The 13,030-nt window shown below is 39.4% G+C and overlaps 1 protein-coding gene across 1 annotated transcript; it reads left to right on the forward strand.

The window, feature by feature from the left end:
- Positions 1–2,076: 2,076 nt before the first annotated feature.
- Positions 2,077–4,655, forward strand: LOC306961055 (rab11 family-interacting protein 4-like; the record flags this gene model as incomplete). The annotated part of the gene is made up of 4 exons (XM_079553667.1): positions 2,077–2,298; positions 3,664–3,751; positions 4,051–4,130; positions 4,590–4,655. Exons 1-4 carry the CDS (start codon positions 2,143–2,145, stop codon positions 4,653–4,655), a joined length of 390 nt encoding a protein of 129 aa, XP_079409793.1. The 5' UTR covers positions 2,077–2,142.
- Positions 4,656–13,030: the final 8,375 nt, after the last annotated feature.

Here is a 13,030-nt window from a genome sequence, read left to right on the forward strand (position 1 = left end):
GCTTCTCTTTTTCTCAATCACACTCTCTTCCTCCACCCCTGCAACATATGACATCCTGGACTGAACGTGGGGGAAGTCCAAGTTGTAAACAGGCTTCCTTTTAAGGGTATTGTATCAATAAATATTGGGACTGTTTTTCACTGGCCACATTTGTGGAGATCAAAACCAGAGAGTTGCCTTTTACACCTGCTGTTTATCTTACAGTAAATTAATACAAATTGATTTTGGACTTCATTAAAGCCACACTGTATAACATTTCAAACAGTTGGCCTAATTGAAGCAAATACAAGCATTGATTTTATTGGTAAAAATTACTTTTTTTAAAAACATGTCGTTTTACTCTGAGTAGCGTCTATCCTCAGACCTCATTCAAAACTTTACAAGGAGCAATATAGTAAGTTATGGATTGACCTGCTCATCTTCCATCTTCAAACATAACATAGTTTCTCTTTTATATACTTAATTTGATGGTAAACAATATCTTTGTTGGTATCTAGCTGAGCACTGGGAGCAGGTTCGTTATTAGTGATGTCATTAGTTTTGGGGTCAGTTTAGTTGATCTTGTGAACATTCCAGACCTGCAATGTCCCACAGTGTATCTTTAATTTTTTTATAGGCCTAAGGTACATTATCAGGCTAAATCGAGTGTTAAAAATACTTGTTAGGTTAAGTAGAGGAATAGACCTAGTCGTATAATACTTGAGTTTATATTTATTATTAATACTTTAAACTGATCTGAAAAATCAGTGCCTCAAGTTGTACTTTATTTCCCATTGTATTTTATTTTTTAAAGCAGAATTAAGTAAAAGTTATTGTTGCTTTGGCCCTCTAACTCAAGTCAGCTGACTTATTTGGCCCCTTGGAAAAATTAACTTAACCCACCCCTGCTCTTAAAGGCTTATAAGGCCATAAGCACACGTTTCTCACGCCATTCCTCATTCGCTAGAACCTGAATTAATTTTAACTCTCTGCATTTGCACTTATTAGGGCTTGACTGGAGGCAAGTGCTGCAATTGTGGAAGTAGGAAATATTAGGCACAGGATTTGGCAACCCTAAACATGGGCCTCATTCTTCTTTCTGATTGGATAATCGTCATGAGGATCAAAACAAAATAATGAAAACAGAACTTTGACATCATGTTAAATGTTTGGAATATGTCAACATTACAATTGTTATCAGTAAAGCCAATATTTGATTTGAACATGTTAACCTCAGATCTGGGAACACAGATAGATTATCTTAATGAATTATTTACTAAAAATCTTCCATACTCTACCTTTAAACTTGGGCATGTTGAGTTCCTGTAGTTAAACCTGAAAAAGTTGTAATAATGAACAGACCAATCCATCCATCCATCCATCCATCCATTTTCTTCCACTTGTCCGTTGCCGGGTCGTGGGGGCAGTTGTTGGAGCTGCCCAAATCACATTGCACCAGCCCCTTATGGCTCCTCCTGCAGGTGGTGGGTCCACGGGAGGACGGCCTCATGATTCTAACCGGGCCTAGTGGTCTCTCATAAGGGGCTTCTGAACCGCTCTCTGTCTGACCCGTCACCAGGACCTGTTGCCATGGGAGACCCTAGGGGCACGAAGCCCCTGACAACAGAGCTCCCAGGATCATTCGGGTGCTCAAACCCCTCCACCACGTTAAGGTGGCGGTTCCAGGAGGGGTATCATCATCAATACGTATATTTTCTGACTTCCCTTTCGGCCTAGGAGGAAACTCCTCTACACAGGACACATATTGGGATTGGCACTGGGAGCAGGTTCGTTATTAGTGATGTCATTAGTTTTGGGGTCAGTTTAGTTGATCTTGTGAACATTCCAGGCAATATATAACCTGCAATGTCCCACAGTGTATCTTTAATTTCTATAGGCCTAGGCTACATTATCAGGCTAAATCGAGTGTTAAAAAATATTATTTAGGTTAAGTAGAGGAATAGACCTAATCGTATGCTACTTGAGTTTATATGTATTATTAAATGCTTTAAACTGATCTGAAACGCCATGATACTGTGACCTTACTTCCGGGCTCACAGCATCCTTGTCATCTCCTCAGCCTCAGCTTCAGCATCCATGGACTCCCGTGTTGTCATGATGAGCGGTCACAAAGAGGTAAAACTAACATGCACACCATAGAGTATGGACAGCGACCCCGTACGGGCCGCCAACACCCCGCTGGCACTACTGAGGAACCTTCAACACGTTTTTGACGCCCTCGATCTTCACAAAGAAGGTTTTATCCAAGTCCGGCACGTGGTGAAGTTAGCATGTCGGTTCGGAGCGCAGCAGAAGCAGGTGAGGGACAAGCGTGACTTCTTCTTCTGTAAGCTTTTTAAGTTGGTTCGGACAAGTTTAGGTTTAAAGTTAAGCTGTATGCAGTACAATACTATACTAAATTGTTGACGTAGTTGCTGAAATGAATGAGGAACATAAAACGCATGACATAAAACGCATGATGGTTACGATGATGCAGTGATCCAGGCTTAGTTAGTTTTCCACCTCACGTCTAGCCTTATCTTGCAAAATAAAAAAATACGAGCTCTGTGTACGTATCAATACTCTTAATACAAAACTACTTCAAATAATATCAGCGAGAGTCTGTTGCATTAGCAGAGTGGAATTAAAAGCTGTCCCTGTAGTAGAAGGTTGTGTTCCTCTCCACACACCACAGTGGTTACTTTGCCCCAGCAGCACTGAAGTATTGATCAAATGCAGACAAGTTAAAGTGTAAAAAATAACTCCCATGTAAAAGTGGCCCTTCTTTAACGCCTTTCTTTGGTTCTCTCAGCGCAGCCCTGAATAAAGCGTGGCTGATTGGCTCCCCAGTGCTGTGTCGCTCATCAGCAGCAACAGAGCTGAGGCGCTGATTAGCCCCTGTGGGACGCCTCTCTCTGACCGGGGAATGGCATCAACTCAAATGAAATAAATGCACATACCGAGCGCCGAATAGTGAGCACAACACATTATGTTCAACACACTTTCTAATATTTGTCCCTTTACCATTCCAAAATGCCTAATTAGTGCTGCATAATTGATAAGGCTCTAATTTATTCAAAGATCAACCTAACGCTCAAATAATGCAGTGTATTCGCGCTTATAGGCACATTTTATTGATATCTTTTAATTTGCCTATTTCCATTCCAGTAAGTCTTATCATGTGTAGCTCTGTGGCTAAGAACCTGTTCACTCTGACAGATTCAAAACTATTTTAATAACTTATTCATGTTTAATGCCATGCTACCCTCTTTACCTATTTGTGTTGTAAAAGCCTGTCTGTGGCTACATTTAGAGGAAACCATGGATTATTCAGTGGCACTGCACCTTAGAGAGGGGGATCTCGAAAGGGATTCAGTGAGAGTGCATAACCTCACATATGGGTCCCTAAGCTCGTGCACAAATACATGCGTAGAAGTACTTATTAGACTATCACTGCATAGATTTCCTGGATGGACCCACTGCGGCAAATTTCTGTGGCAGAATTCCTTCTGTTCGACGGTTCGTCGCAGATGTACAGTATGAGGTGCATGTTTGATCACATAAGCCATAAATGTTGCTGATGCAAACCATTTCATGATTGTTCATGTGGCAAAATCATGTTAAAATGTGCAGGAGTAATACTAATACTGTGGCCTAATGGTTTCTGACGGTCTCCTCTCTCAGGCGAAGACGTTAGCCAAATGTTTGGCCCCCAACTCACAAGAAAGGATCAGTTTCCAAGACTTCTGTTGTGGCGTGCTTGCTTTGAAAGGTATGTTCACTAAAATACAACTATTATTTACTACAAATGAAGTAGCAGGACTTCAGCAGGTGATTCAGCAGGCGTTTTCGGTCACTTTGTGTTGGTATTCTGTCCATGAAGAATTTCTGTGTCTTTGTAAATCCAGGCAGACAGAAACTGGCTCTGCATCTTGATACAAATCATCCTTAACTTTACAATGCATCAGCAAAAACATGGCCCTAACCTTTCTGCAGTTTTATTTCTCATAGATTTTAACAAACTGACATTTGCCTGTATGGACTTGTCATAACACACTGTTTACTTTGCAGGTTACAAGAGGTTACAACAAAAAACAAATGACCCAAGTTTCAAGAACAGACCACTTCACGTGTCTCCACGGTTTTGTCAGGTATAATGACACGTGTAGGTTGTTTGTGGTGAAATTAAAATGCCATTATCTGTATAAAAATAATTAAGAACAGACTTTACTGTCACTAGAAGACGTCTGTGTATCACTGGTGTCACATACAGTAATTTGCTGCATTCATAGCCTGTAATGTAGTTGCATAAACTGTCCACTGGAGGGCGGTGTAGAGCTTCAGATTTGCAGCGCAGACAGGCTTTACTGTCTTTTTGTATTCTCTTAAACAGAGGCGCCCGGCCCTCACTCTCTTTCTATAATTTATATTCTTGTCTCTGCATCACCCACGTGTATCAGAGGCACCATGACCATTTATTTTTCATTGTATTTTATTTGATAAAGTTGCGCAGAATTAAGTTAAAGTTATTGTTGGTTTGGTTTCCAACTCAGGTCAAGTTACTTCTGTGGTCGCTTGTAAAAATTAACTGCCCACCCCTGTTCTTAAAGACAATCACTGTTGGACGATCTCTTGGTGGTTTAAAAACTTACTACAACAATCCTATGAGGACATAAGCACAAGTTTCTCTATCTGAACTTCCCATTCCTCTTTCGCTAGAACTTCTGAAATATTTTTTACTGGAAGCTGCATTTACACTCATTAGGACTTTGCTAGAGACAAGTGCTGCAATTGTGGAAGTAGGAGATATTAGCCACAGGATTTGGCAACCCTAAATGTGGGCCGCATTCTTCTTTCTGATTGGATAATTCGTCATGAGGATCAAAACAAAATAAAGTAAACACTGTTTGCTTTTTAATGTGAATATGTCAACATTACAATTGTTATCAGTGAAGCCAATATTTGATTTGAACATGTTAACCTCAGATCTGGGGACAGATTATTTTAATAAAATATTAGGCAAGGCAAGGCAAATTTCTTTATGCAGCACATTTCATGCACAACGCAACTTAATGTGCCTCACAGCAACACCGAAAACACATAAACACAATAAACAAATCAATTGATACAACTCATAAAAATATTTAAAATACAATATGTATATATTAAAATGATATTAAAATTAAAATTAGTTAGACTTAAACATATTCAGAGTTGAGGCCTGTCTGTTCCAGACCTTTGCTGCATGAAACTGAAACACAGCCTTACTGTGTTTAGTCGTGACTGTAGGAACCAAAACATCTTACGTACTCTACCTTCAACCTTGGGCATGTTATATTCTTATACTAGTTCAACCTGAAAAAGTTGTATTAATTAACAGATCAAATCAGAAATGGAGGTCCAATGTCACTTAGAGGAGTTGATAATTGATTCAAGTCATCTTATATCATTGCAATACATATTTGTGTTCTGACTTCTCTTTCGGCCTGGGAGGAAACTCGTCTACACAGGACACATATTTCAGACATTCTGAGTCTTTCTCTCGAGGAATGTGATATCTTGGGACAGATATCCTCCTTGTATCGTCTGTCCCCAAGCGCAAAATGCACCTGTCTGTATTCCAGCAGGCTCTGTTTTGTAACATAGACAAAGGTGCTACTGCCTCATAAAAAAGTCCCTGGAACCAAAGGCTATAGTTTGTTGGTAATCATTTCAGAAGTTTAAGCAGTTAACCTTTAACTCTTCTTCTTTTGGTAGTGTTCATTATACAAAAGGAGAAGCACTCTTGAAATATTCACACTGGGTGAAATGTAATCTGGCTGCTACCTACTGTGGCTGTAACACGCAACACAAAACACTTCTCTTTTCTTGAGTACTTCCCTGTAAACTGTTTTTACCATTTTGATACTGTTTTCTGCACCCGTGCACAGGTAGGTGAAACTTACAACTGACTATCAAAGTAATGAGGAGTGCTATGTTATTCAGATGAATGTATGGTGTTTGATATCAGCTTTTTTCACATCTTTTACAACCAATGAAAAACTTACAAATTGTTTATCATTTTGATTTAGGAATTCTTAAGCTACAGGTTAAGTACTAATGTTTAACTAAAATTTGACATTTTGACATTGATTCACTGTCTGTACCAGGGTAGTTTAGGTGGTTGTGAGACATATAAGTTTGATGAATGTCCTAATGTGTATGTTCGGACCTTATATCTTTACGCAGGATCAGACACCTGAATTTTAACCTTTTCCAAGACTGTAAACTGTGCACCGTGTGTTTGTATAATTCTGTAAAGAGTATTTTTGGTCCATAGAAATGCAGTCGTCTCTTGGCATCAGTTTCTTTTGGTGCGAAAAATCTTGCAGGGTAAAGTTAAGTTGCCATGGAGAGGAGAGAAGAGAAGTGTGCGAAAAGGGGGTGACTGTCTCATTGTGATTTACATGCTTGCTCTGTGTCCAGTTATGTTTATCGGTTTGGGCAACTCACACATTACACTGATGTGTGCTGGGCAGACTCTCGGCACCAGCACAGGTGCACAAGTGGAGAGCGATTTGTCTTTTGGTGCATGTGTGTCGGCATTTGTGCAGGGGTGCCTTGGCCTAGTTACAACTATGGAAGTAAATGGAGACATAGCAAGAAAAGTGGAAGCATTCAGGACACTCGTTTTACCTATGGCCTAAAAGCATGTGGTTGGATATTGGTGGCGCTTAATGAAAACATACAACAAAGTATGTTGCTATGTAAATGAGTCAAAATGTATGATGATTTAATGTTTGACTAGTTTATACTTCTTTTCTTTACTTCTTCTCCTCCAATTTATGATTCTTGAAACACGCCATTTGCATTAGTCTTGGTGGATATTAACTGCAGATAATTTTGGTTGAATAAAGACTATAAACACTTACAACTTTGTATTTAAAGCAGAACTAAGTAACTCATGCCCCTAGAGGCCATAAGCGCCACTGCAGGTGTCATAGCATGATGCGTTTTTTTTTACTCATTAATTGTCCGTGAGTGTAAATACTACACTGACAGAAAAGACAAAGGGAGAGAGGGATATTGTACATCCAATGACATAATTGAGATCATTTTTTTTCCACTCAAACTTGGCTGTACACACTGCTAAAGTGGCACAATCCCCCAAATAGCTTTGCCCGTTAGCCTGTTAGCGTCTTCGTGATTCTATTAGTGTGTATTGCAACTCCGACCCGGAGTTGCAAACCACCCTTGCAACCCGGAGTTGCAATCCCATTAACACTTGTATTACCCCCAGAGGGACTACGGAAATGATTTATTAAGGTAAACATGTTACGTAGTTCTTCTTTTACACAGCAACAGTAAAATAAAATATTGCAAATTAATGTTTATACTGCAAGTCTTATGGATTAAGTTTAAAGTGGCACATTTTCCTGCCAAGCCATTAACTACAAATATCTACACTACGGCATATAAATTGTATCCCACTAAAGAAAACTGACTTGTTGTGTGACCTTCATGACTAGAAATCATTATTATTCAAATCATGTAAATGTCGCTCACACACTGATCAATTCACACCATGACTCTTATATAATCTCATGTGTCACATGGTACACCTTGTGCAGTGATTTGAAGTGAGGGCTTGCTGTCAAAATGTCTTGTTGATTACACAATGTGCGTCATGCAATCTATTAAATGCACATCAAACTGTCCTCGGTCAGAAACGGTCAGAAAGGAGGGTCTGCACAGGTTCTACATTCAGCAGGTTATTCCCGTTTATCACAACAAGTGGTCTCTGTATAGATGTGAAGGTGGATCAAATCACAGTGATAAATTGGCCTCCTTCTGGCTGCTGCTGAGTTTGATAGATGAAACTTGGACAGTGAATGGAATGCCTAAAAAATTAGAAAGTCTGTGCAGAGATAAGAGTAACAAAGCAGAAAGGTGTAGACAGAGCTGTGGTGTGAAAAAGAACAGATTTGCCTTTTGGTCATTTATAAACGGAGAAGCATTTGGCTGTTGGTGTGAGTGACAGGGGCAATAAGCAGAGACGACCACCATCAAGCTGGAGCAGTGCAGCGGGAGCAGCTGAGGTCAGCCAACACATTAACCTGGCCACCATGTGGTTAAAGGGTGACAAAAGCATAGTAGTTGTTTGGTCAAGTATCTCTTTGGTTACTGGCTGTAAAGAATATAAAACAAGAAAGTCTGTGCACCTTATTGAGAAGTGTATAATAAAAACCTCATGAAATGCAATCAAATATTTAACTTACATAATGTTCTTTGCATAAATAGTACACTTAATAATTCAAGCATAATACATACCTATTATCCTGAGTGGTATAGGTGCTTTTTGTTGTAACTGGGTTATCATTAACATTTTGAGCACACTCATCTGAAACAAAGAGCCTTGCAGACACTCTCCAATAACATTCAAGGACACACTGGCCCTCACAAGATTAACTCTGGGCTGGAGCTAATGAAGCGAATCGGCAATCGGCTGTGTGACCTCTCTGCGCTCTCAGTGACTTATGCTCTGGTCATTCTGCCAGTCCTCTCATGTTGAACTCATAGACCGCACACACACGCACACATAAAGCAAGCACAAAAACGTCACATTCTTGTTGACGTAAATCCAATAGTGTCTACATGCATTGTGTAAAATTAGAGGAAGATGATGTTTTCTAGTAGTTCGCACCATCTGAAAAGTCCATGTCCTTAAAATAACTTTGAGCCGACTTTGGTTGTGGAGCAGCTCATTATGTTTGATTATTCAGTGTGTTTTGCCGTAGTGCCAGACCGTCTCTTTCAGCCAACAGCATCTAGGAGAAAAAAGCATGTTTAGCAAAGTTAGATTGTAAAAAAAAATGCTTTAAGTTCTTACAAACTTTTAGTAAAGCTCTTTTCTGACAGCACTTTCAACAATGTTTTAGAGGGCACCTGAAATATTGGCCAGCTGATTATATCGGTTGATATTTAGGTATTTTACAATAACGCCGATAAAAGGCCGATATCTTTGGTGATGGAGACTTCCAGATTTTTAAATTGGAAAGAGCTTCAAAATTAGCTTTAATATGAGCCTCTTACAACTTCCTAAGCCTCAGAGGAACTGAGTCACATCGCAATGAAAACAAGTTTGTACAACTCAGATCATATTTGTAGACTTTTGCTTATAATTTCAGAACCGTAAAAGATAGAAATTTAATGTTTTCTGGAATCTGCTGTTTTTTGTCTTTCAAACAAGCCGTGTGAAGTACCTTCTAAACATGAATATCCTGAATAAATCAGCCCCATGCCCTTAATAAAGCGCCCCCTGCTGTCACAGATCAATACTGACACATTTTACTGTTTAGAAGCATCATGCACGTGACATTTGGAAAAATCGGCTAAAAAATATCGGCCAAAATTATCGGCATTGGCTTTAGATAAATCCGTATCGATCAAAATCTACTCTGTTTTACCACAACTTTAACACTTCTTGTGCATTTCTTCCTGGAAATTGATGTCATTTCCTGTAAGAAAGAACATGTTGACTCAACATGCCTTCCAGTAGCCCACTCTGGCTGTGATTAATGGAGAAAGAAGAAATGTATTGCTCAGCAAAATCCACAAACTGCACATACAAGCAGAAGATTATGTGCATCATTTCACTCCTCTATCCACTTTGGGCAGATGTCACCATATTCAATATGTCTTGTGCATGTCAATAAACCTGTTATTACTACGAAACTGCGCTGTAGGCAAGGATTTGCATATTGATTTGACATACAGGCTGAGAGAAGCAGGGTACACCTTTGTGGCTGTGTGGTAACTCACTTGTCATGTGTCGTTAAAATGCTCCACATTTATCTTATTTCCGCCCCACTTTTCCCCTTTTTTCTCTTTTTAATTGACCGCTGTGGATTTTTTTAAAAATCACATGGATCAAGTGAAGTTAGTGCAGTCTCTTTTAATATATTTTCCGACAATGATTTTGTATCTTTTCACTCCCCTTTATCTCATTTCTTCTTTTATTTGTGCCGGTATTGTCTGTGTGTTGGTTTAATTGGGTCGCTGGTCGGGCTGTAATGTGTGGCCTGAATAGAGACGCTGTCACACAGGCTCAGTGCTGGCCCACTGCATCCTTCTTCTCTCCCTTTCATTCGGTTCTGTCAGACCAACAAACACAAACACTCATCGGAAAGGGACAGTGGCACCTGGATCAGAAACTAAAGCCCACAGCTAAATTAGTTTAGTTCAGTGAGTTTCACCTATAACCACTGTTGGGCTAGCCTGGCATTAGCCATCCATAAACTCCGGTCAATTATAATTTCCCTACATTTTCGTCTGGGTCTGAGCTCAGTGGCCGCGTTACATCAGTTGAATTTCAACCTACAATTCAACGAGTGGGGGTGGCGGGGGTTCTAAGTGACGTCAAGCATTTGCGTCACATTTGCTGGTTGTAGTTTGGCAATGGCGGCGGATATGAAAGTAATGGAAGCTCTTCAATCCGTTCTGGCGTGGCTCCCAAATATGCAGAAATTAAAACTGAAGCCTTGGAATGCGCAAGGAATGCCACCAAGAGTAATGATAGAGTTATAATAGAGTTATGATAGCTGCTTCACTCAGGCGCATTACATTCAAAAATCAGATCCAGTCGTTTCAAAGGAGTTCACCTCTCCCACCTGATGACGGAGCTCAATTGTGAAAGAAGACGGTATTGTAAAACCAGGCTACTGGTAGGCAAGTTACTTAAACATTGTAATATATTCTATGTTAGTAGTTACAGCTTTAAAAATTTAATAGTTTTGTATTTCATATTACTGTTTCAAAAACACTACTTTTTCGCAAAATATAAACTAAAAATTGTAATAATGCCACCGAGCAAAAGTGCAGTCAGAGAATTCCTTTCCCTTCGCTATTCCCCCATTTCTCTCGTGTTTTGTTTTGATGACATTAACTATGCGCAACTGCAGATCTTATACACCAATAACCAACTTGATTCAGTGGGGGCATTTTTTGTTCATACATTTAGGTGCATTTAAGTTCAAACTTGTAACTTGAATTACTTGAATTGTAATGACCACTATATTCCCATATTTTGTTTTAGTAACATGTTATTTTCCTTAGTTACTGAAAAAGTCCTATATTGTTTTAATTCGTTAGTTTTTGTAATATGTTAACCCCAACACTGCCTATAACAGATACTGTATACAAGTGGTTTTAATGTGTCAAAGATAACAATGATTGACCCATAAAACAACAGAAACCTTTCACTCTTACATGGTCGAGCAGTTATTTGTTCTTTGTATCAGAGATGGAGGAATGTCAGCCTAAAAAAGTTGTCTCTCTGGATAATGCGGATGAAAATGGATGGTTAATAAACCGGACGGTTTTAAAAAGAGGTATTTGTTAGTGGTCTTCAAACAATCACATGGACCTGCTAACCCAGTCTAAACCATTCAAAGCACCAGAAAAGTTTACGTGCTTTTGGAAAACAATCACTGCACAATGGTGTGCCCAGCTGTGAGTCTCTTACTGCCTGTTTGCAGGTCAGTGAGAGTCGTAACTAACCGTAAAGCAACATCTGGTACATTTTAACTACAACTTCCTGCATCCTTTTGTCAGGTGTCTGGAAGTCTCGGAAACCTCTTGCTTGTTTCTACTGCACTAGATAGTTCTGCCTTCTTACCTTGCTACAGCCCTTGTTATGCAAACACTGCTTGTGTTGTGACATTGTGCTGTGTAACCTTGGTCAATGACTCTTCTACTCCTGTCCTGTGCTTTCCCCCCCTGTCTGTCAGGCTAATTAGCTGCACTGTTGTTTCAGTCCACCTCACACTAAATGCCCTACGCTCTTGGTAACCTTTAAATAGAGGAAGTCTGGCTCTCAAAGCTATTCGTTTGCATCATAGAATTGCATTCACACTTGTCTATAACATATTGATCCCTTGTTTTATTCGGATGGTGCGTATGTGTCTGATGGGTGGTTGTTTCGATGTTTATTGATATTCTGGTAGTGGTGGCATAGACCTTTGCTCAATGGGTCATATACTCAACGGCATGGCTTGTTAATATGAGAAAGCTTTAATTATAGAGGGGACCAATAACACTAACTCCAGCTAATAGTGATTAGTAAAAGACAAAATTATTAGTTTGCAGTGCATCTTTAGGATAAAAAGTGACAGCATGTGAACGTTGTTGAATTGTCCATCTGCATTATGTAGCAGTGCTGTCCTACATTTTTTTACTTACTCTGCGTATGTGAACATGTAATCAATGCTGATGAGTTTCCCCCGAAGGCAACACTAACCTAATAACCTGGTTTCTCTCATGTCCAGCTTATAGCCATCACTATATACTTTTGGCAATTTTTTTTCAAACAAATTGACCTTATAATTTGATCTTCATCTTTAAACAATGTTTTTTATTGCTATACAGAATGGACTTGACAACAGTTACCGTGTATCGCCTCAAAACTTGTAATAGTTGGAATCAGCACTGTATTGTGTAATGTGAGCAGTAACATGGAGGTCTGCTGAATGTGCACAATCTCATGTTTTGATAAAGTGGACTAAAGTGGACCAAAAACCTTTTTCCCCAGCTATATTTGGAATTATTTATAGTGCCATTTTGCCACTGACGCGGAAAAGAGTTACTGCAGAATTGAAAATCGTATTCACTCTTCTTTTGCCTGACCCACTTCTTGCATTGCTTTTCAATATAATTTCGTCTAGAGTAGCTTTGCAGCCATATGCAAATATTCCAAACATCAGTTGGTCATGCGACTATAACATAGACAAAAGTATTTTTGTATAATCATGTGTCCATAACTGTATGTATTTTCATATAATTGAAAGCTTTTGACCCAGATTACCAGCTCACCCCATGAAGAGTCTGCCCATCCCATTTGGTATATCTTTGCCCCCCCTCTGCCTTTGCTGCAGTGCAAACCTTCAGCACTGACTTCAGCAGATCTCCACACACTTATTTGTATGTAGTCTCTGACTCGCTAACAGGAGCATACTGTACATGAATGTGTGATTGTTTGTAGCTGTGGGAAACAAAGTGCAGAAATCTAACAGCA

Source organism: Gobius niger (assembly GCF_951799975.1).
Source record: "Gobius niger genome assembly, chromosome: 3".
NCBI lineage: Eukaryota > Metazoa > Chordata > Actinopteri > Gobiiformes > Gobiidae > Gobius > Gobius niger.